Source organism: Oncorhynchus mykiss, chromosome 5, assembly GCF_057628025.1.
Source record: "Oncorhynchus mykiss isolate SJ-2025 chromosome 5, ASM5762802v1, whole genome shotgun sequence".
In the NCBI taxonomy this organism is placed as follows: Eukaryota; Metazoa; Chordata; class Actinopteri; order Salmoniformes; family Salmonidae; genus Oncorhynchus; species Oncorhynchus mykiss.
The window spans coordinates 29,178,349-29,202,998 of NC_143026.1; the positions used below are offsets into that span (position 1 = coordinate 29,178,349).

The 24,650-nt window shown below is 41.9% G+C and overlaps 1 protein-coding gene across 2 annotated transcripts; it reads left to right on the forward strand.

Annotated features, from left to right (window-relative positions):
- The first annotated feature begins 298 nt into the window (after positions 1-298).
- On the forward strand, positions 299-24,542 carry smc5 (structural maintenance of chromosomes 5). Of its 2 annotated transcripts, none has more exons than XM_021602355.3 (24): positions 299-587; positions 10,794-10,935; positions 11,113-11,165; positions 11,257-11,419; positions 11,540-11,674; positions 11,805-11,945; positions 12,422-12,583; positions 12,992-13,063; positions 13,183-13,438; positions 13,577-13,731; positions 14,514-14,627; positions 14,803-14,897; positions 14,979-15,111; positions 15,260-15,433; positions 15,735-15,904; positions 17,632-17,755; positions 17,868-17,990; positions 18,075-18,203; positions 18,304-18,399; positions 18,480-18,584; positions 18,899-19,018; positions 23,205-23,384; positions 23,484-23,579; positions 23,649-24,542. In XM_021602355.3, the coding sequence occupies exons 1-24, from the start codon at positions 433-435 to the stop codon at positions 23,778-23,780; spliced, it is 3,225 nt and encodes a 1,074-aa protein (XP_021458030.2). In that variant the 5' UTR covers positions 299-432; the 3' UTR covers positions 23,781-24,542. The 2 variants fall into 2 exon arrangements, with proteins under 2 accessions (XP_021458030.2, XP_090090518.1); XM_090234392.1 differs by having other exon boundaries at positions 373-587; positions 9,874-10,935.
- The last annotated feature ends 108 nt before the right edge of the window (positions 24,543-24,650 follow it).

Consider the following 24,650-nt stretch of genomic DNA (forward strand, 5'->3'; position numbering starts at 1 on the left):
AACACATGACAACACAGCATGGTAGCAACACAACATGCCAACAACATGGTAGCAACACAACATGAGCAGCAATAACAAAGCATGCCTTTGTCTTATGACTTTGTCTTCATTTTAAAGGTCTACAAGAGTAGTGGCACATATTTTCTGGAACTATAGCTAATATTTTAAGAATATTTGGTATTGGTGCACCTCTTACTGTATATGACTGACACTATCTGGCAGACATACTTCATTACTGTAATAAACTATCTTTGCTGTAGGCATGAAACATAGGGCGTTACTGACACCTAGTGGACATGAGCTGCATGTTGTTGGTGAACTACGCTACACGTGACCCACTTTCTCCAATCATCAATCGACAACCGTCCATACTGGGCGCGCGAATTCCACTGAAAGACTGCTAGCACATCTTCGAAGTTTTAAGTCAGCATCATGGCTTCTGCGGGCAAGAAAAAACGAATAAGTAACGTAACGAACACACAACCTTCAAATAATGGAGCAGGTTCGTCCTCTGGTACCGTTGGAGATGGCCAGGTGTCTGGATTTGTCGAAGGATCCATAATTCGCATCACAATGCAAAACTTCCTGTAAGTCAACTCAACTGTAACATGTTTCTAAACACTCTAGCTAGCTAGAAAAAAGCTAGCTAGCTATTACGGCGTGATAGCAATTTACCTAACGTTAGATAGTACCCCCATTCATAGACGCTGCTATATGCTAACTAACGTTACCTTTAGCGCCAATTGACTCGTATCTTCTGGCCGTGAGAGTCGTAGAGCCCCGACGCCTGCGCTAATTAAACGCGTTGACATGCATTGCTTGCGGTGTGGTTTTGTAAACATCTGGGACGTATGTTTTATATCGTCGAGAAATCATTTCCCCCAAAAAAAGTTACCTCACCTTTTAACATTACAGGGTTAGGGTTCCGACACGGCCATGTTAAAGCTCCTGTTTACGGAAAATAGGTCGGAAGATATTTGACAACCTGTTTGACGCGACGATGGTGTTGTCAAATTCACATCTCTAACGTTAATATCCTATCTAAACCGATATGACACCAATGTCGATACATTCGTAAATCAACTTGTAGTGAGTGACACAACACACTTTTTCGACATGAGCCGTCCTTTACCGAGAACCTCATACCGGATTTTAACAGGGTCGTTAACAATTTAATTTTTAAATCGGGTATTTTTTTGCGCCTTCCTAGCTCAAATTCTAGACGTCCGATTAAAAGGAGACTAGAGTAGGCTGGCCACATGACATTTTTAACAAAGCTTTTTTATACTAGTTAATTGCATCTGCCATGGAACCTTGTTTCATAATATTGCCGTATGTTCCAACTGCTTGCCGTAGTTTCGAAGTAATCGCGAAAAAGCAGGCCTTATTTTATGATATTTTTCATCCTGTCAACAACTACTTAGTTATATTGAGCACGGTGGCACCAACACTCATTCCGAAAATTATATTCCGAGCAAATGGTTCTGTTTCGCTAATGCCGCTTTCGCTATTGTTAGCAATTAGAATTACCCACATAAACCTTTAATGTTTACCTCAGGTAAACTCACAGCGTTTTGCAGTTCTTAATCTTAAAATCTCTTCATATACTCCCCCAGGAAGAAAATTACACTTTAAAAAGCGACAGTCATTTTCATACATTTTTGGAATGTTTGGTAAATATGTATACTAAGGCATTTGTGAAAATTCTATAGCAATATAGAGTGGGAAAGTGACCTTGAGTTTGGCCAATTAATAGGCACTGCCATAAATACAAATGTCTGTCTTGACCAGGACCAGTCAGATCAGAGCTGCAGTAGGCCTTTATGCAAACAAGCTATTTGCTACACAGGCCTGCCATCATTCACTTTCAAGTGGACTGTGTGTTTACAGGCAGTTGTGACTTTAGATCATTAGAAAGCATCCACCAAACTACACCTCAATGGATTTCTGTCAATACCATGGGAGTCCTCTTACATTTGAACTTTAGTCCTATTGATCAAACAACCATGAAAAGGTAGGCTCTCTCCCTTATTTATGCACATCAACAAGATAAGCAACTAATGCTAGCCAGAGCAAGATGTGATGATTAAATCTCATGAAGGAACATTAGAGAAACTTCTAAATCTTTTGCAGCTAGTTGGCCATCAACATTTCACTGATAAACTATGGGGAATTCTAGCCTACTCGTCCTGCAGCTTGCCTGCCAATGCATCCTTGTCCCAACCAACCACCGAAGCTGACTGGTTAAAGTTCAAGCTAGCCACTTCCAAACATAAATGAGCAAACCCCTCACTCTGACCATTTTACATTCCCTAGGAGTGCTTGTTAGCTAGGCTGTTTACAACTTATCTAGGGCGTTCATGACTAACTTTTTTTTGTGCCTACGTTTACAAACACCAGTAATATTCAGCGGGTGTTGCATGTTTGTAAATTCATCAGTTATTCTGCTCTCTGGCACAATGACGAGTGCTCTGAAATCGGAGTAGATAGCCAGAGTGAATTTGTGAAGGCAAGAGATGCTAACTGGATAATGTTCAAGTTCTTGCTTGCTAACCAAATGACACCTGCATCTAGCTGTGTTTAGCCACCAAAAAAATGAGGGGGAAAAATTCTGTCACTCACTCCACTCCTCCAATTACATGACATCCTCGTAGCAGCTAGCTATCTAGCTAACGTTAGGCTCTGTGTTTTTAGCTTGCTACATAAATGGATACGCTAGCCTATTAGCAACGTTATGACTGACTTGTGATCATTACCCTTGCTAGTTTGATTGTATTGCCATTCCCAGCCTTAGTTATATTTATCAGTTGTTGTCCAAAATATCGAGTCATTGACACTGAAATGGTGCATCCCGAATGGAGGCAGTAAACAATGTACCAGGCCAGCTGTGATATACAACCTGTTAGTAATATTTTCTTTGACTACCAACAAATGTATTTGAGTTAAACTACGTTGCAAACTGGATGCATGTTTTGGATTAAAAAATATATATTGTACTGGCTTCTCTTTTCAATCTGCCATTTAGGTTAGTATTGTGGAGTAGCTACAATGTTGAGCCATCCTCAGTGTTCTTCTATCACATCCATTGAACTCTGTAACTGTTTTAAAGCCACCATTGATCTCGTAGTGAAATCCCTGAACCGTTTCCTTCCTCTCTGGCAACTGAGTTAGGAACGATGCCTGCATCTTTGTAGTGACTGGGTGTATTGATACACCATCCAAAGTGTAATTAATAACTTTACCATGCTCAAAGGGATATTCAATGTCTGCTTTTATATTTATTTTACCCATCTACCAATAGGTGCCCTTCCTTACGATGCTTTGGAAAACCTTCCTGGTCTTTGGTTTAATCTGTGTTTGTAATTCACTGCTCGGCGGAGGGACCTTGCAGATATTTGTCTTTGTGGTACAGAGATGAGGTAGTCATTCATGTCAAGCACTATTATTTCACACACTTATGTGACTTGTTAAGCACATTTTCATTCCTGAACTTATTTAGGCTTGCCATAAAAGGGGTTGAATACTTATTGACTCAACATTTTGTTTTTAAATCATTAAAAACAATTCCACTTTGACATTATGGGGTTTTGTGTGTAGGCCAGTGACACTAAATCTACATTTTAAATTGGTTGAACACAACAAAATGTGTGAATACTTTCTGAAGGTGCTGTGTGTGTATACTTTTGGTCACGTAGTGTATGTGGAGACCTGCTCATCAGACATCTTATTCTAAAATCATGTGCAATCATATGGAGTTGCCCCCTCCCCTCTGCTATAACAGTCTTCCAAGAAGAGTGGAGGCTTTCTTTCCACTGGATGTTGGAACATTGCTGCTTGGACTTGCTTCCATTCAGCCACAAGCGTTAGTGAGGTTGGGTGATTAGGGACATTGGCATGTTTAAACAGGAAAGGGCCTTCCCCAAACTGTTGCCACAGTTGGAAGCACATAATTGTCTATAATGTCATTGTATGCTGTAGCGTTAAGATTTCACTTCACTGGAACTAAGGGGCCTATACCGAACCATGAAAAACAGTCTTCGATCATTATTCCTCCTCCACCAAACTTTACAGTTGGCACTATGCATTGGGGCAGGTAGCGTTCTCCTGACATCCACCAAATCCAGATTAGTCCGTTGGACTGCCAGATGGTTAAGCGTGATTCATCATGCTAAAGAACGTGTTTCCACTGCTCCAGAGTCCAATGGCGGTGAGCTTTACACCACTCCAGCCGACGCTTAGCATTCCGCATGTTGGTCTTAGTCTTGTGCGGCTGCTCGGCAATGGAAACCCATTTCATGAAGCTCCCAACGAACAGTTCTTGTGCTGTCGTTGCTTCCAGAGAAAGGTTGAAACTCTGTAGTATTCCAATTATTACTTAAAGAACACTTAACGCAAGGAACTTAAGTGTTTTAAGTAAAATCTTAAAATAAAATATTCAATACTCAATTGTTAAATTAAAGTGCAATATGAGGCACGAAACCTTCTTCCGAACAATAATGAATGAAAAAATTGCCTGTCAACATCATAAAAAAAAGTAAAGTAAGCAAAGCAGACCTGAGCTTATAACTTTAAATTATTTTTCAAAAAGATGAGGATGTCTACATTGTCTGGGGAGAGGTGTAGAGCCCCTTTGCAGTCACTATGTCCCCTGCCCTCTCGCAAGTACCTGAAGTGCCAGGCTCAGCCAGGTAGCGTCTTGCCATCATGGCAATGTGAGGGTATTTACACTCATTGCTTTCCACCATGCCAGTGGATCACCATCCACTAGAATGCCGCTTGCTGCCTTGTAGGATGCCTCTGCATCTTTGATGTAGTTGGCAAACGTCTTGCCTGTGTCCTTGTTCGCAGAGGTCTCCCCGAAAAGCCCCTTCATGGCCAAATTATTTTGTGGATATGATGCCTCTTGAGTCTGCTCCTGTGTGCTCTGTGGCTTGACCCTGCAGAAAAAATGACGATCTAATAAATAATTAGTTTAATTTCATAGAACTATAATTGTGGCAATAACATTTAATAAAAAGCCATTATTCCAAATAAAAAATGGATGATTCTAATAGCAATAGCATAGACTAAGATTAGACTGCAGTATATTTATTAAGGTATTCACTTTTATTTTTTTACCTCCTCAGTGGCCACAATCTCAGTGGTGAGATCACTATGTTCTCTGGTGTAGGACAGGGACTTGAACCTTGGATCCAGTGCAGGTGATTTATGAAGGTAGTCCTGTACGTTAGGGGGTTATCTGGGGTTCAGGTCCTCTCTAATGGCAGCCTTGACATCTCTAGTGTTGGTGCTGTCTTCCTCACTTGGGCCCATGGATTGTAGAATCCTTGTTTTCAGAGATTAGGATCATGGACACAGGCGGTGGTGCAGTTTCAGTGCTCAATTTGGATATTTTCCTGTCCGTAAAGATCTGGCATGATACTGAAGTGGGTGTGCGATGGGATTTCCTGGCGTGGCTCAGCACTTTCACCATATTTTTAAACCCTTTGTTTTCCACAACAGAGTATTGCCTCATGTCTGCAGCGATAAACATCCCAATAGATTTGGAGATGGCTTTAGTCCGGTCTGATTCTGCAGCAAAGGGCTTCTTAAATTCTGCGGTGAGAAGTTGTCTCTTGGCTGAGTTGCCTCCCGTCACTGACACAACGGGGTGATGATGCTTTAAATGGGTGTCCATGCTCGATGTATTTCCATGATTTATGCGGCTTTCTTGTGGCGCAATGCCTACACACCTTAATGGTGTTGTCTACCACCCTTCTGTCATGTTTGACAGGGAAGCCAAAATGCTCCCATATGAGACTTAAATCCGGCAGGAGGCTTTTCCAGTTCTTCAGCTCCTCCTCCTTTTTTCCTTTGCTTTTTGCAACGTGAGCATCCAGGATTGATTCGGTGGGATTCAACATGCCCCGTTCACGTGAACAGTACACAACTGTTTTTTAAAAACAATCAAATCAGGCTAGGTATACTGGCCATATACCACACCTCCTCGGGCCTTATTGCTTAATTATCCCTCTGAAGAGTATGAATTAGGCTGTTTTGAGAAGGGTTTGAATCCTAAGCAACTACACATAGTTAGAAGTCCAATACCAACATAGCTAGTAGGTCAATTATTAAACTCTAAAAGGTATTTTACCTATCACATCTATAAACAGTCAACTTATTAATCATAACCTTGTATCATATCATTCTGAACAGTCGTAACCTCCTTGCAGCTGTAAAAAACGTAGCCTTACGATTCAGTACTACACATTGGTTTAATTATTTATTTATTTATTAGCTAACCTAAATGGAAACACAAGATTAACCTACACACTTAATACGTTAATAGGTCCCTAGCGGACTGATAACAATATGGCTGCTTGTTACAAAAGACAGAGGGCGAGACACTTAACGTTGGTACATTTTAGAAACTACTCTCACTTACAGCACTCCTTTACTTTACACACAAACCGCCGCCCGCTTGGAGTAAGAAATCATGAATGTATTTACGTGAAAATGCCTTGGTTCGCTGTGTATCTCTGAACCGTGCCACCTCTCTGAACCGGGCCTTTTCATAGCATGCTTCATGCTTGTAAGGCTCTTGATTGTCCAAAAGGGGTCCCCACCCGTCTTCTACTGTTTTTCTCTGCAGTCGTCCGGTACCGGGGATTTGTCGTGTAGTCCTGAACAGAACTAGTTTATTCTACTTTGAAAAGAGTAGTAGAATGGTCCCTGTGGGTGGTTTGAAAAGAGTAGTAGAATGGTCCCCGTGGGTGAGGGGGTCTGGTTGAAGTTACTTATTGCAAAGCTGATCGGATCTATTTGGATCCTCACTGGACAGTCATGACATTGTGAATGTCCTTTTCTTGGCTTCAGACCAATTCCTATTCTCACTTTAGCTATCTGCCTGTGACTGTGTAAACGGAAGACTGACACCACAAACCTGTTGTCACTACAAAATCGGTCTGTGCTATCTGGAAACCCTTGACGTATGTCCAATATTACTTTACCTTTGTGCAGAACTACTGGCTCTCTAAAGTCGGGTAAACAATAGTTTCCTGTTGATGTTTTGTCTCATTTCGAGCAGCTTATTCAACGTTCGGACTTGTAAGGAACATATACACGATTTTGCAGACATTCGTTTCAGGCTGTATAAACCAATTCATTATATATTGCAGCCTGATTAATCAGACTAGCTAGCTGTGAGATGTTGCTGTTTTGCAGACGCCTGCTTGGACATGGAAAACCGAGTCAAAGATTATAATAATCTGTGACCGAGTCTTGTAACCATCTAGCTAGGTAGCTAAATGTTGCTGAATTTGCATGTGTCCGACAGAGGTTGTTTTATTGTAGCCAAGGCTAGTTACAAATCTTGGTTGTGAGGTGTCCTGTTCTTTCGACCAATCGATTGGTCAAAATGTTTAACCTTATTCTCCATATATAGTTTGAATAAAATCAACTGCAGATGCAGTCTGATGCTTTAAGCACACTGTTTGATTAAGTAATTACGACACAAAAATGACTAAAGAACCCGATGGTTACACTGTTTTAAAATAAATGACAGCACGTGCCTGTGTGACTGGTGCAAGTTCTCTCCTTCCTACTGCAATGAAAAGGCACCACACCACAGCAAGTGTTTATTGCCCGTGCTGAAGCAACATAATTTCAGCCATTTAGTTTCTTACTTATTTCTGACTAAAGTTCTCATACCGAAATCCCTATTTTGTTTAGGAAAACCTTCCCAGCCCTTGCTCTCTTTACATGAAACATGTGAGCATCGCATGCATGTGACCAATAGGGCCTGACCTATAGCCTATCATAATCACATCAATAAATTGGTTATAACAAACTCCGAACACAGTAACACGTGACAGCAAAATGGATACGGCGGATGTGGAAACTTGAAACTGGCAAATGTTTACTGGTTGCTCAAGAGGAAAAGGACAAGTCAGATCTGTGGAAGACATTTGCCTTAGTTGCGGAAACTACTGGAAACCAAGAAAAAGGAGGGTATATGAGCAAGCAATGCGTGAGTATTGTGTGCCAAACAGTTGCTGTTAGATTACAGTATAATTTTGGGGGGGACCATTTGGAACAGTAAACAACACCAAATAAGTGTACCAGGGAGTCTGTTCTAACGGGGGAAAATATATAAAAATCCTTTATTACAGCAGACTAAAAATGGTTGCATGCATTCGTGAATTGCAGTTTATTTGTTTAGGCTAATTATTCAAAGTTACCTTTGAAATAAAACACTTGATTGCATTTCAAAGCATGAATGTGTCGTATGCTGTGTGATGGCATGAACAAATGATTTAATGATATAGTAGCCTATATATATTGAAATATAGGCTTAAGACTAAACCGGTTGCGCTCTTAGTGGTTATACAAGGCTACAATACAAAGCCTACTGATGATAACATTACTTATTATAATCACTATCATAATTGTAATAATGAGCTCAATAAAATGGAGGGTATAGGAGCGAGAGCTGTGGTACATGTTTTTGTTATTTTATTAGAATCGCTGTTGCAAAAGCAGCAGCTACTTTTCCTCTGGTCCACATGTGACAAACAGGTGCTGTTAGATTACAATATTATTTTTCTGCCTGTTTGGATCAGTGTAAACAACACTAAGTAATACCAGTCTGTTCGAATGAGAAATTGTGAAGCCTTTATCACAGCATAGCAAAGATTAAAAACAGACTAAAATGGCTTTATCCAACATTTTGCCGTTGCATGAGGCTCGGCGCACATGGAATCAGTAGGTTATTCAACAGGCACCCAAAGCAAGATCTGTCTTATTTCTGTAGATACAGTACCAGTCAAAAGTTTGGACACCTACTCATTCGTGTTTTTCATTTTTACTACTTTCAACATTGTAGAATAATAGTGAAGACATCAAAACTATGAAATAACACACATGGAATCAGGTAGTAACCAAAAAATTGCTAAACAAATAAAATATTTTATATTTGAGATTCTTCACCCTTTGCCTTGATGACAGCTTTGCACACTCTTGGCATTCTATCAACCAGCTTCATGAGGTAGTCACTTGGAATCCATTTCAATTAACACGTGTGCCTTGTTAATCTGTGGAATTTCTTTCCTTAATGTGTTTGAGCCAATCAGTAGTGTTGTGACAAGGTAGGGTTGGTATACAGAAGAAAGCCCTATTTGGTAAAATACCAAGTCCATGTTATGTCAAGAGCAGCTCAAATAAGCAAAGAGAAATGACAGTCCATCATTACTTGAAGGTCAGTCAATCCGGAAAATGTCAAGAACTTGGAAAGTTTCTTCAAGTGCAGACGCAAAAACCCTCAAAAGCTATGATGAAACTGGCTGTCATGAGGACTGCCACAGGAAAGGAGGACCCAGAGTTACCTCTGCCGCAGAGGATAAGAGGATTCATTAGAGTTACCAGCCTCAGAAATTGCAGCCCAAATAAGTGCTTCAGAGTTCAAGTAGCACACATCTCAACATCAACTGTTCACAGTAGACTGCGTGAATCAGGCCATCATGGTTGAATTGCTGCAAAAAAATCACTACTAAAGGACACCAATAAGAAGAAGAGACTTGCTTGGGTCAAGAAACACGAGCAATGGGTATTATACTGGTGGAAATCTGTCCTTTTGGTCCAAGTCCAAATTTGAGATTTTGGGTTCTAACTGCCATGTCTTTGTGAGATGCAGAGTAGGTGAATGGATGATCTCTGCATGTGTGGTTCCCACTGTGAAGCATGGAGGTATGGGGGTGCTTTGCTGGTTACACTGTCAGTGATTTTTATTTAGAATTCACGGGCACACTTAACCAGCATGGCTACCACAGCATTCTGCAGCGATACGCCATCCCATCTGGTTTGCGCTTATTCCCACTATCATTTGTTTTTCAACAGGACAATAACCCAAGACACACCTCCAGGCTGTGTAAGGGTTATTTGACCAAGAAGGAGAGTGATGTAGTGCTGCATCAGATGACCTGGCCTCCACAATCACCTGACTACAACCCAATTGAGATGGTTTGGGATGAGTTGGACCACAGAGTGAAGGAAAAGCAGCCAACAAGTGCTCAGCATATTTGGGAACTCCTTCAAGACTGTTGGAAAAGCATTCCAGATGAAGCTGGTTGAGGGAATGCGAAGAGTGTGCAAAGCTGTCATCAAGGCAAAGAGTGGCTGCTTTGAAGAATCTATAAAATATTTTGATTTGTTTAATACTTTTTTAGTTACGACATGATTCCATATGTTATTTCATTGTTTTGATGTCTTCAATATTCTACAATGTAGAACATAGTAAAAATAAATAAATACCCTTGAATCAGTAGGTGTCTACTTTTGACTGGTACTGTATATGGATGATTTTATAAAGCCAGGCACATTAATAAGAGTTTTGCTATTGATTATAGACCTAATTAAGTTGGTTTCCTCGTCTCTGCTGCTGTTGCACTACCCCATTGTTCTCAATCCCAATATGCTGGTTAACTTTGCTATTATGCACATGGCAACATAGGGAAAGGTGCTAATTCTACAGTGACCATATCCAATGTGAGAACTTATTTGCTATAAAATAATATCTGATTGATTAGTGTTGTACCATTATTTTTACATAATTTATATATACAATTTCGGTATCCCATGTCTTAGTGATGGACTGTGCCATCCCCGTGGCCTCCGCAATAGATTAATCCACTGAGACGGGTGCGAAATATTGCGACTGCTCAACTAAAGTAATGCTGTTAACTGAATGTGCTAACATTGGCTAATAAAGTTGCTGTACTTAAGTTAAGCTGACACACTCCCCTCTACTTCCCCCACAGGACCTATGACCACTCCATAGTTCACCCTGGACCAAACCTAAACATGATTGTGGGGGCCAATGGAACTGGCAAGTCCAGTATTGTCTGTGCCATATGTCTGGGTCTGGCAGGAAAGACTGCCATCCTGGGCAGAGGGGACAAGGTAGTTGGCTATTTATTATTAACTGTCCTAGCTAGCTACACTTAGGATATGTTGTCAAACTTTCCTTTGAATGATTTTTCATTATTGCATATATGACACTATATTGACTTGTATTTTTATTTATTTAAAAAAAAATATTGGCGAGATTATATTTTAACTTGGATATATTCTGACTAGGTTGGGCTGTATGTGAAGCGTGGGTGCAACAAAGGATCGGTTGAGATTGTACTGTAAGTTTGTTTTAGATTATTCAGAAATGCCAATATGGATTCCCTCTGTCTTTGTATAATAACATTGAGGGAACCCTACCTGTGTTTTCAGGCACAAGGCCAAGGGGAACCTGGTGATCAATAGAGAGATCCATGTGGAGAATAACCAGTCGACGTGGTTGCTTAATGGGAAACATTCCAGCCAGAAGACTGTGGAGGAGGAGGTGAAGGCTCTACAGATCCAAGTGAGCAACCTCTGCCAGTTTCTGCCACAGGTGAGTGTAAACTTGGAGGTTGTCTTTCCTGCTCATTTACTTGTTTTTTTTTTCTTACTCGATCCACTCATGTCAAACTTCAAATTCTCTGACCACCGTTTGTGCCCTGTGACTTTGCAGGAGAAGGTGGGTGAGTTTGCCAAGATGACCAAGATTGAGCTGCTAGAGGCCACAGAGAAGTCAGTGGGACCTCCAGAGATGTATGAGTTCCACTGCGAGCTCAAAACCTTCCGCACCAAAGAGAGGGAACTGGAGGTGAGAACAGTTTTAGTTCTAGCTCTGGATAAATGAAGATTAGTCGTTTTTTCTTTTATAAAGAAGCTTTTGCTGCAGTGTTAATGGCTCAGGGAGAGTAAGTTCTAAGGTAAGCTGTTTTGTTTGGTAGAATGTGTGCAAGGAGAAGGCCAGCGCCCTGGAGAAGTTCAAGCAGAGGAACGAACGGAACAAGCACGATGTGGAGCGCTACTACGAGAAGAAGAGACACCTGGACAACATAAAGATGCTGGAGAAGAAGAAACCCTGGGTGGTGAGTGGTCATAGAGAGATGTGACACCTGGGTCATATTCATTAGTTCACACCAACGTAAACAGTTTATTCACTCTACAACAGGGGTATCAAACCCATTCCATGTAGGGCCTAGTGTCTGCAGGTTTTAGTTTTTTGCTTTCAATTAAACCCTAGACAAACAGGTTAGGGGAGTTCCTTACTAATTAGTGACCTTAGTTCATCGATCAAGTACAAGGGAGGAGCGGAAACCTGCAGACACTCGGCCCTCCGTGGAATAAGTTTAACGCCTGTGCTTTACAATGTGGGGGAAACGGTTTATTGCAAAACATTTTGCTACAGTGTGCACTTACGAATACAACCCTATAGTAATTTATAGCTTGTTAAAAGAGCCTGGACATGGATAGATACTCCTCCATTTAAAAACAAAATGAATATGTAAGTATGTTATGTCAGCATTCATGTTAACAATCTTTGACAACCCTCTGTTCTTTCCAGGAGTATGAGACTGCCCGTAAGGAGCTGGAGGGGGTGAAGAAATCAAGGGAGGACGCCAAGAAGCAGCTGAAAACCGTGAGGGAGTCCCAGGCCCCCATGCTGAAGAAAATCCAGCACATCGACAGTCAGCTGAGGCCCATCGAGAACCAGATGAAGGACAAGGTCAGAGACTGGCTCCCTGGGCTTTGTAGCTGGCCTGGATGGAGGGAGAGGGAGGTCCATTTAGCTCCAGGCTCGCAGCTTATGCCTTTTGAGACTGGGCCTTGGGGAAAGCATGTGTTGTATTTACTTGGTGGGTGATACTGCAAAGACATTTGGGAACCACTGTGTTGTCTAGCCCATAGACAACACAGTGGGGTGGCAGGTAGCCTAGTGGTTAGTGTTGGGCCAGTAACCTAAAGGTTGCTGGATCGAGTCCCTGAGCTGACAAGGTAAAAATGTCTTGCCCCTGAACAAAGCAGTTAGCCTACCAGGGAACAGTGGGTTGTCATTGTGAAAAAATAATGTGTTCTTAACTGTCTTGCCTAGTTAAATTTAGACTGGTGCTGGTGATGCATCCTTGTGTTCCAGACGGTCAGCATCAGGGAGGCCTCTCAGAAGTGTAAACAGAAACAGGACCAGCTGGACCGGAAGCACAGAGAGGTCTGGCACTACTTTTTTTTTTTTTTTCTTAAACACATTTTTATCTATTTCTGCCTTATTGATACCAATGGAAATAGAATGATGTTTTAAATAAGTTTGATCCTCCCCTATCCCTCTAGATTGAGGACATCAAGCAGGCCTTCAGCCTGAAGCAGACCGAGGCAGCGGACCGGCAGAAGCGAATCAGCAACACCCGGCGCATGATTGATGACTTGAGGGCGGAGCTGGCCAACGTAGGCGACCAATCAGACGTGACGCCGCGGATCAATGCAGTGAATGCAGAGCTGAGGCGCATCCAGGAAGAGAAAGCAAAGATGGAGGGAGAAAAGGCTGACATGCGTAGGGAGAAGGACAACTTGAACGGAGAGTGTAGACGTAAGACACATACACACAGGGTCTGGGGAGTTCTGGGTCTCAAACTGTCTTGGCACTGAGGCTCACTGCACCATTTTAACCATGGTGGAGCGTTGCACGTACCATTTGACTTGGTGTAACTCTTCTTGTTTCCTGTAGTGTTGAAGAACAGGCTGAGGAGTCTGGATGACATGATGAAAATCAAGGAGGAGAAGCTGAGAGGGCGCTCCAAGGATACCTACGCTGCCGTCCAGTGGCTGAGGCAGAACAAACACATCTTCAGTGGCAATGTCTATGAACCTATGATGCTAGTGGTGAGGGCACGCTACAGGAATTAAGGCTATATGGGCCTAATTCTCTCCATATACTTTGAAGTGTCATTGTCAAGCGCCCTCCTACTTTTCTTTGTTGGCTGTTTCGTGGAGACCTATCTGAACTTTCAAGTTTTCTTTGATATGTTATCAACTAACGCTTCATTCTACACCCCAATATCCTAAAATGGCCACAGTAGAGTACCACAGTATGAGTCATAATACCCATTAAACCTAGCAGTCCAAGGAAATGGTTCCAATTGTTTTTTCCACAATAAAATCTTTCCCATAGGGTATTTTAGAAACACTTAAAATAAGGCCTGTGTTTCATGCAGGCTTAGCCTGGTGTGATGTTTTGAAAACTGGAAATCTCTCTAGGACAAGGGGACTTGTCCTAATCAATATATTCACCAGTATTTACACCCCCCGAAAATCAAATGCTAATGTGTCTATAATAAAGATCTACAAATGCCATGATGAGCTGGACAAGCCTGCCGAATCGAGGCAACTATAAGAATCTCTAGATGAAGTGTTTGTTGGCTAAATGTAGTAATTAATACATTGGCTACATTTCTTTTAAAATTCCCTAGGTGAAAAATGATTGGAACCATTCCCCATTTGTCTGCATTGTTTTAAGGGTATTATGACACCTCCAATGTGGGGCTCAATTCCTGTTGATCTTTTTATTTTTTTTAACTTGGTTTGAACAGCATGTATGGCTGATATGTAAACATAATTTGAAAGCCCATATGTAGCCTTTGAAAGAAATGTTCTGCTCTTTTCAGATTAGTGTCCGCAACCCTAACCATGCTAAGTACGTGGAGAACCACATTCCATTCAATGACCTGCGAGCCTTTGTCTTCCAGAAGAGGGAAGACATGGAAAAGTTTATGATGGAGGTGAGGCGGGCCTGTTGGTAAAGAATAGAAAAAGTAATGCTCAGTCATTGCACTATGCTATGATATAGGACCCTGAGTTTTTAATATATGACCCACCTAACCCGGCCATTGTTATAGGCTCTAATTAAAGTAATAAGTGCGTCAGTAAGAGTTCTGATGATGGATTTGTCCTCAGGTGCGTGACAGCCAGAACCTGAGGGTGAATTCAGTCTTCGCTCCTGAGGAATCCTGCGCCACCCGCGCTCCCTCCCGACCCATCGAGTCTCTGAAGTGAATAGTCTTCTCGTACTGTCCCAAGATGGAATGTAAAGGTATCAACCCTATACCTAACCCTTTTTGTCTTGTCTGTAGGCGTTTTGGATTCTTTGCGTACCTGCGGGAGCTCTTTGATGCTCCAGAAGAGGTTATGAGCTACCTCTGCAACCAGTACAAGGTGCACGATGTTCCCGTGGGAACGGACCAAACCAAAGCCATGATCAAGACGGTACGTTCCATACCCTAGAGTGCCTGAGAGGATTGAGAGTCCTAAATGTCAATGAATTACTTCATTTTCATAGCTTATTTAATTTCTGAACAGATTGGTATCGAAAGTAAGCTGATCCAAACTCTAATCCTTCGACCATATGTCTCAGGTGATTGAGGAGCCCTACCTGAAGGTGCTTTACACAGCTGAGGAGAAGTACTCCCTGAAGAAGTCCTTTTACTCAGGCAAGACCAGTACCAGTAACTCTGCCGTGCGGCCCTCCCAGTACCTCACCATGGCCGTGGACGCCGAGGAGAAATGCCAGCTGGAGGAGCAGATCAGGGTGAGGCCAGAGACACCTGTCAAGCACCTCCCCCACTTGGATAAAAAAAAATCCAATAAGTGATGAATTTGAAACGACACCTTTACACTAGCAATAAACTACACTTGGCCTTTTACACCAAAGAGGAACTTTTCAAGAGTTTGACTTAACACCTTAGAGATATCAGACACTCATAGATGCATAATGATGTAAGTTGACATGCATAACCTGCAGTGATGTTGTAGTAATAACCAGATGTTTAGCAAAGCACTGATATAGCACTACAGCTTGGAAATTAAGTGTAACTTTTGGCTATGCATAGACTGCTGAAAAGAGCATGCAAGCCATTGATGTCCAGATGAGTGCCATGCAGGAACGTACTGCCAAGCTGGATCACTGTGACAATGAGCTACGGGCCCAGAAAAAGGGGCTCTCGGAGATGAAGGGTAAAAAGAGACAGTTGGAACAGAAGATCAGTACCAAGCAGGACAGGTGGGTGGCACACACACACAGGCCGTGTCCGAATACCCATACTTGTGTCCTAAATAGTAGGTTGTTTGGGTATGGGGAGGGGGTAACATTTAATTAACTTCTTGGGGATGAGATGGGATGAAATCCCATTAACGGGATCGATTAGACAACAGCCAGTGAAAGTGCAAGGCGCCAAATTCAAATTCTCATAGTTCAAATTCCTCAAACATACAAGTGTTATACACCATTTTAAAGGTAGCGTTGTTGTTAATCCCACCACAGTGTCCAATTTCAAAAAGGCTTTACGACGAAAGCATACCATGCGATTATGTTAGGTCAGAGGCTCGTCACAGGAAAAACACAGCCATTTTTCCAGCCAAAGAGAGGAGTCACAAAAAGCAGAAATAGAGAAAATTAATCACTAACCTTTGATCTTCATCTGATGACACTCATAGGACTTCATGTTAGACAATATATATATATATGTATGTTTTGTTCGATAAAGTTCATATTTATATCCAAAAATCTGTTTACATTGGCATGTTATGTTCAGTAATGTTTTGCTTCCAAAACGTGGTGATTTTGTAGAGAGCCACATCAATTTAAAGAAATACTCATCATCAATGTTGATGAAAAGACAAGTGTTATACATGGAATTAAAGATGTACTTCTCCTTAATGCAACCGCGGTGTCAGATTTCAAAAAAACTTTACGGAAAAAGCACACTATGCAATAATCTGAGAACAGCGCTCAGGCACCAAAACAAGCCATACAGATACCCGCCATGTTGTGGAGTCAACAGAAGTCGGAAATAGCATTATAAATATTCACTTTGGTCTTCATCAGAATGCACTCCCAGGAATCCCAGTTCCACATGAAATGTTTGTTTTGTTCGATAAAGTCCATTTGTGTCCAAATACCTCCTTTTTGTTTGCGCATTTAGTTCACAAATCCAAATTCATGAGGCGCAGAAACGCTTAGTCCAGACAAAGTTTTAAAAAAGTTATATTACAGTTCGTAGAAACATGTCAAACAATGTATAGAATCAATCTTTAGGATGTTTTTAACTAATCTTCAATAATGTTTCAACCGGACAATTCCTTTGTCTTTAGAAATGAAAAGCAACGCCGCAGCTAATTGGACAAAAGGTACACTATCTTGGATAGGAAAAGACCTAACCTACAAACCTCAGATTTCCAACTTCCTGGTTGGATTTTTTCTCAGGTTTTTGCCTGCCATATGAGTTCTGTTATACATCATTCAAACAGTTTCATAAACTTCAGTGTTTTCTATCCAAATCTATTAATAGGAGGCAGTTTACTCTGGGCACCTTATTCATCCAAGCTACTAACATTTAATATACTGAACAAAAATATAAATTCAAACTGTCCGAATTTCAATGATTTTACTGAGTTGCAGTTCATATAAGGAAATCAGTCAATTTAAATAAATGAGGCCCTAATGTATGGATTTCACATGACTGGCAGGTGCACAGCCATGGCTAGGCCTGGGAGAGCATAGGCCCACTTGGGAGCCAGGCCCAGCCAATCAGAATTGATTGTTTCAGAATTATGTTTTATTAGACAGATACTCCCAGTTTCATCAGCTGTTGGGTGGCTTGTCTTAGCCGATCCCACAGGTGAAGAAGCTGGATGTGGAAGTCCTGGGCTGGCGTGGTTACATGTGGTCTGCTGTTGTTTTCTCCTCTCACACACCATTTCCTCTTGTGTGTGTGTGTGTGTGTGTAGTCTTCGGCAGATGGAGCAGGGGGGCATTGACCTACAGAAGGCTGAGGAGGAGACCAAGGCCCAGATCTCAGCAGTCAACTCCCAGAAGGTGGCCATTGTGGCTGAGTTCATGGCCCACATGAAGGTATACAGTCACAGGTTAATGCTGAAGGCTCCAGATATACAGAACCTGGGTGGTGTATACTGACTGCCTTAAGTCTCTCTCTCTTTATCATTCTCTTTTCCCTCGTCTCTAGCTGAGGGCTAAGTTGAGTATGGAGAAGGTGTACATGGCTCTTGAGACCGTGGGCATGACAGCAGAGAAGACCAAGCTGGAGACTGACTGCAGGGAGGGCTCGGCCGAGCTCAGGATCCTAGAGGTCAGGTCACGCACTCATACAATTTCACACATTAAGTTGTAATCTGTACTCACTGTGTGTGTGTTTCCTCTTCTCCCCTCTCAGCAAGCGTGTGCCATGCTGGAGCAGCGCAAGGCCCGTCTGTTGGAGATGTGTAAGGGCCTAATGAGGAGGGCCAGGGAGATCTGTAACATGGACCCTGGGGAGAGTGCTGTACCCCCAGACCTACACACGGTCAGTATAGTACTGCACAACTCCACACTGAGTCCTCCATTCATTCTACCAGTTTTAATGCATTCATTAATTTGTGAATTTCTTCATTTGTTTTCTGTAGGCCTTCAGCCAGCTGCCCGACACTATGGATGAGATAGACGCCATGTTGAATGAGGAGAGGTCCAGGGCAGAGTGCTTCACTGGCCTCAGTGAGAATGTAAGTCAGAAGGCTCCTCAAAGCGTGTGCACGTATTGATTCTGCCTCACCATGTAACAACCCCCCCCCCCCCTCCCCAGGTGGTGGATGAGTACAACAGGAGAGAGCAGGAGATCAAGAACCTGGAGAAAGAACTGGATGAGAAGAGCAATGCCCTGAAAACCTACAGACAGAACATATCAGAGGTACTCTAATGACAGATTAGTGACTCAGTCTGTGCCAATTCTATCATTTCAATGCTTTAAAAAAAAATTCCTTCTGAAAATGCCTAGCAAATCAGTGTTGGATAGTGCATGTTTGAATTCATTATGCCAATTCTGTTGCTAAATGGAAGCCAATGGAACCAAGTGGGGAAGGACTTACCTGAATTTATCCAAAAGAAACTCTTGTTTTTAAAACTTTCCGTTTTTCAATTTTTTGGACTAATGATTACACCCTAGGTTTGATGTCATCTACAGAGATGTTTCCCTCCTGAAGACTTCTCTCTGTGTGTTGACAGGCAAAGGAGCGCTGGCTGAATCCTCTGAAGCAACTGGTAGAGCAGATCAATGACAAGTTCAGTGATTTCTTCCGCTCCATGCAGTGTGCCGGGGAGGTGGACCTGCATTCAGAGAACGAGGTAAGGCACGCCAAACACCTGCTGTATCCTCTGTCTGGACTAAGGGGGAGGTGCCCGAGTGTCGTCTTAGATGTTTGTGGGAGCTCTAGTAGCAGTCACATAGGGTTGTCACCATACCAGTGTTAACTCGAAATGACACAACAACAAGGTTCCAGTTTAACAATGTTTACTAAAATGTATTAGCACACTACGTGGTTGCGATTGCACTCAGGCCAGGTTCATCAACAACGAGAACCCTACGCAGGCGCACTAATAACAGAGTGATAGCCCCGTAATAACAGAAATATAGGGATACTTAAAACATCAACTTAACAATCTTCCACTTTTCTTTAAAGACAACATCAACAACATAATTAAATGTCCAAGTATTATTCAAGTCCCCCATTACAAATGGGTTGTGTGACAGTTATTATTTGTATTACTCAAGCTGCCACTTTCCATTACGGAGTGCCTGTAGGCGCACAAGACTGCTGGATGCGCCCTTTTTAGTCAGTCAGCAAGCTGTTTCTTTTATGGTCGACCACAGAATCCACTGGATTCTCTGTGTAAATTCCTTGATGTGGCTAATCTCAAGACAAAGTCTTTTCTCTGTGACAGACTTGGTTGACTTCACAGCATCAACTAAGGAGTAGTTGTCAGTGACACAAACTACAGGTAGAATGTGCCGTTTTGTCTCACCAGTGGTGAGCTCTGAGAACAGAGTTGCAAGAAAGATCGCATTGTCAATTCCATCCGCAAGAGTAAGTGTTTCTCCAGCCAGTGTGTTTCAGACAACCCTTCTGATCCTTTTTGACTGCCAACGGATGGGTGAGAATCTTCCTCCTTCACCCATTAACACGATTAGATGTCCACCTTGTGTGCCTCCAGTGATGCTTCCCTAGGGCACCTTACAGATGAAGACAACTAGTTTCAGTGTTATCTTTTCCAACATGCTGAAACTTGAGTTACATGTTCATAAACTGTAATCACAACAACTGTTTGCTTCATGAATGATTTGTACAGTGGCGTGTTGTTGGATGCCAAGTTGCAGCCATCAAACATTACATCAGGTCTACTCTGTCTAATAACCCATAGAATTTGACCTATCTTTGACATCAATTGATCAGCTTCAATTCCACAGAGAGGGGAATTCCTTTGTACGGCTCTTGAAGAATCCATGTGGCTAGGTTAAATTCTTGATTTTGCTCTCCTGTTATATCAGTATCGTTCCATCAACTGTAATAAACTCTATGCCAACATAACAATTATCATGCTCCTCACGGCCGACATGGAAAACAGCTTTGAGGTGTGGAATCACAGTTGTAGCAAAGGTCTTTGAGCCACCCCAGATGAAGTCATCAACATGACAAGCAAGTACTCCAGTCACATTGCAGTCTTGATCAAGCCAATAGAAGACTGCAGGATCCACTTGTGACATGTTTCCACCTGTACTCAGAATTGTTGCCTTGACTTTGTTGTACCGGTAGAGTGATGCATCTGCGAGACCATGCATACACTTTTCTAATTTCCACAATGTTCCTTTGCGCTTAGCTTCAGACGGTGGCCGGATGTGAATGTCCCCTGACAGCTGTTCCCTGCAAAAATGCAGATTTGATATCTATGGAATGACGGTTCCATTTTTTTCTGGCAGATCACTGTCATCATCATGACTGAGGCAAATGTCTAAGTCTTTTGGGAGTTGTTTAGCAGCCAGCTCCTCAAAACCTCTAACCACTAGCCATGCTTTTGCCACTATTCCAGTTAAGGACTCTTTTAAGGGTACACACCCACCTTGATGAGACACATTTTTGGCCAATATCTTTGACTTCCTCAAACACATTTTTGTTCCTCCAATTACTGAGCTCATCAAGCTTAGCTGAGTCAAATGACACGTCCTTTGTTTCAAGTACATAATTTTCAATGTCATTCTGTTTTTTGTGTATGTTTTTTTTCTTCCATTGGTTCAATTCTGAGATCTACAAGTGACAGGTCAGCTGACCCTGTTGTACCAGAAAGTGTAGCTGGTTCAGAGTACTGCAAGTTGTACCAGTTCTGCTGTTTTCCTTTGGCTTATCCTGCTCGTCCAATGACGGTTGCTGTATGCGGAGTACCACTTTCTCTGTCCATGGATTTAAGTTTGTCCAGTTTTCAGATTGGAACAACCATGTTGTCTTAACACATGTGGCTGTTGAATGTTTTCCTCATTTGAACGCGCAACAGTATTACCTGTGGCATGGTTGAAGGTGTCTGCTCCATTTCCTGTGTCAGTTTGTGTCCATATCATTGGATGTGACATCTGGTAGGTTTGTGTCTGTTAATGTGTCCTTTGTGTCATTTTTCATTAGCAGGCTGATTCTCAGCAACAGACCTCTTGTTGATCGTTTACTTTCCTTGAGTGACGCACCCTGACACTGGTGCCTCACAAATATCACCACACCATCTTGGCCAATGACTACTCCCGGTCCTTTCCACTCTTGACAGTCAACTCGTTTGTTGTACACTCCATGTGCTCCGTGTCTGTCAGAATCTAATTTTTACATGGACTCTGATGTCTTTTGTCTAAAATGTTTACACAATAGTTGCCTGAGGTAGTAAGTTTAAGGGTCACTGGTTGTTTAAACATCACTGCCTTGTCATTTTTTATTCCTAGTACATCCCCTGCCTTCTTGAGGGAAGCTTTACTTAATAGTAAGGGGATATCTGTAGGGACCACCTCTGTTTCAATGTGACACTTAGTCTGACCAATTTTGCTGGTATTGACTCTTGGTAGAATGGACGATTCTCCCATCTCCAAATTTGAAAGCTCTATAGCTTAGTGTGCCAATCATGTTTTGTACTACTTTCATGTTTAGGTCACTGACATGGCGATCAAGCCATTTTGCACCACACACTGTGTGTGCACATGTAGTATCAATCACAACAGATCGTAAGGATTCAACTATAAAGATCTCCGTATCAGAAGCAGATTTGTTTGAAAACAGTGTAATGTTACACTGCTCTCTCTGTTTACATTTTCCTGTTAGTTTAAATTGTTAATTTTTTTAGGGCAGTCTTTAACCCAATGGTAAGTGCTTTGACAAATAGCACATTTTGATCTCCTTCCATATTTGTCTAGTGGATTTGTGCTGGGAAATGGTGCCCTCTTCTGGTTGTCTTGAGTATGTGACTTGTTGGTGTCTTTACTCTGCTGCTCAGTGTAATATGCTGCGTCACTCACTTGCATTCTATCTGTTATTGGCGTGACAGACGTCTTTTCACCCAAAAATATTTTTAGTGCCGACTTCATTGACTCAAGTCAGCACAGTACAAGCAGTCAAAGCCAACTGTTTCTCCCTACCATCCAGACAGGCAGTATCTAGCAACTTGAAAGCTAACACTGCATCCGGGAGAACCATGTCGTACTTGCGCATCCTATTGTACCTCTGTTCAAAATCAATGAGGTAGTTCGTCATTGCAAACAAAATATCTCTAACACTGTCCGTTTGAATATGCCTCGTAGGCACAGTCTTTCTCTTTAAGAAACACCTAATCCAGTGCTCTAATCAAAGTTTGCATACCGTCATCCTTGTTCAAATCCTCAAGGGATATTTCCAGTTCTGTCTCTCTCGCTCTTCCATCGAGCGATAATACCACAAGTGCTGCCTTTTCCCGTTCAGATTAGTAACCCGTGTCTAGATTCCATGTTAATTTTTCTTCTTGTCAAACCGAGGTGGCAATCGAAATGACACAACGTTAAACTGGAACCTTGTCAATGTTTACTAAACCGTATTAGCACACTACGTGGTTGCCTTTGCACTCAGGCCAGGTTCATCAACCACAAGACTCCTGCGCAGGTGCACTAATTAACAGAGCGATAGCCCCGTAATAACAGAAATAGAAGGATACTTAACATGAACTTTAACAACCAGTATCGTGATATTCAGGGGTATTGTGGCAAAGAAACAACATGAAGTGGATTGAATTTCATGAGGAAAACAGTCCTAATGCTGGAAACAAAAAGCCTTATGTTGTCACCCAGAATCACGTATCTTTTCCAAGCTATAGCACACAATATTTTACATACAGTAGTTTTTTTATTTTTTTTTATTTTTTTTTAGGACCAAATAGTTTGTCTCCTTTCTTTTCCTTTTTGCCAAGGAAAATCCAGTATCGTGACAACCCTAAATGTAGTAAGTCTGTCTGTCTTACTGGTGTCTGCTCCCTGCAGGAGGAGTATGATAAATATGGGATCCGTATCCGGGTGAAGTTCCGTAGCAGCACGCAGCTCCACGAGCTCACAGCACACCACCAGAGTGGAGGGGAGCGCAGTGTCTCCACAATGCTCTACCTCATGGCCCTGCAAGAGCTCAACCGCTGTCCCTTCCGAGTGGTGGATGAGATCAACCAGGTATGTAACAGACACCAACTGCTGCCTGCTTAAGTGGTAAAATCACTTGCGCATCCAGACTGTATTCACACAGGCTTTGTTTCTTCCTATTCTACCCAGGGTATGGATCCAGTCAATGAAAGGAGAGTCTTTGACATTGTTGTACGGACAGCCTGCAAGGAGACAACCTCCCAGTACTTCTTCATCACACCCAAGGTAAGTGTCACTGCAGAGGTGGTGACTTACTAGTGATTGTTGTGAATTAATGTTTGTGTTTTTCTCCAGCTCCTTCAGAACCTCCAGTATGCAGATGAGATGACTGTCCTGTGTGTCCATAACGGACCTCACATGCTGCCCCCCAACAAGTGGGACGAGAAGGCCTTCACGAGACGCTGCCTCCGCCGCAAGGGCAAATAGTGAAATGACCAGTTCATGATTTTCTGAGCTCTCATTTTTGGTTTGACAGAAAAGATTTGTTGACACAATCATTATTTTTTTTTATACACTGTTTAAATAGATACTTTGTAAATACTGTTCGATATGCATTGTTCAAATGTTATCTTTGAGATTGGAATAACTCCTTTTCACGGAGTCATTCCAATCTCAAAGATAACATGCTAATTGTAAAGATTCAAGTGCTGTTCTATTTTGGGTTGAGCAAATTAATAGTGGATTAAATGTTCTTGATGTGAAGCAGTCAGCAGGGCATGAGATTTGTTTGTTTTTTAATCTAATGGTCTTTGCCTAGTTCTTAGGACATCATCAGTGTGAAATCAACAAGTTTCACCCCCCTCCCTCCCATTCTATCAATGGTCCTTTGATCAAATTAGATACCTTTAGACAATCAAAGACCATTGAGGGAAACAAAATACTTTTTTGCTCATCACCTCAAAATGTGATCACACAATTGTACTAGAGTTGACAACTTCCTATGCAAATGGGCCACGGTGTAACAGAGTACCATTTGATTTGTTTAACCCTTATCTTTAATATTGTAATGTTTCTGTGCTTTTCATTTCTTTTTTTTTTCAACATTTCAGAATAATGATCAATGACAGGAGTGATATTCAGTCTGCATAGATGACACTTTTTTTGTTTATGCTACCCAAGATTACTTCTATTATTTAAGGGTGTTCTAGTAAACTATTGTGCAAAGTAAACAAGTTATTACTCAAGTGACTTAATTTACTCCTGTTGTGTGTTGTTGGGGCACCATGTCCAAGCCTACGAATGATGACAGTTGTTTGTTTGAGGTGTTTACTACTCAAATTCACAGCTTTCCAAAAC

Bases quoted from the DNA above. Each gene is read 5' to 3' on its own strand.
- smc5 (XM_021602355.3), top strand. From the start codon at position 433: ATGGCTTCTGCGGGCAAGAAAAAACGAATAAGTAACGTAACGAACACA. The intron at 14,898-14,978 runs GTGAATAGTCTT...TCTTGTCTGTAG, and splicing joins CGACCCATCGAGTCTCTGAA to GCGTTTTGGATTCTTTGCGT. The intron at 23,580-23,648 runs GTAAGTGTCACT...GTTTTTCTCCAG, and splicing joins ACTTCTTCATCACACCCAAG to CTCCTTCAGAACCTCCAGTA.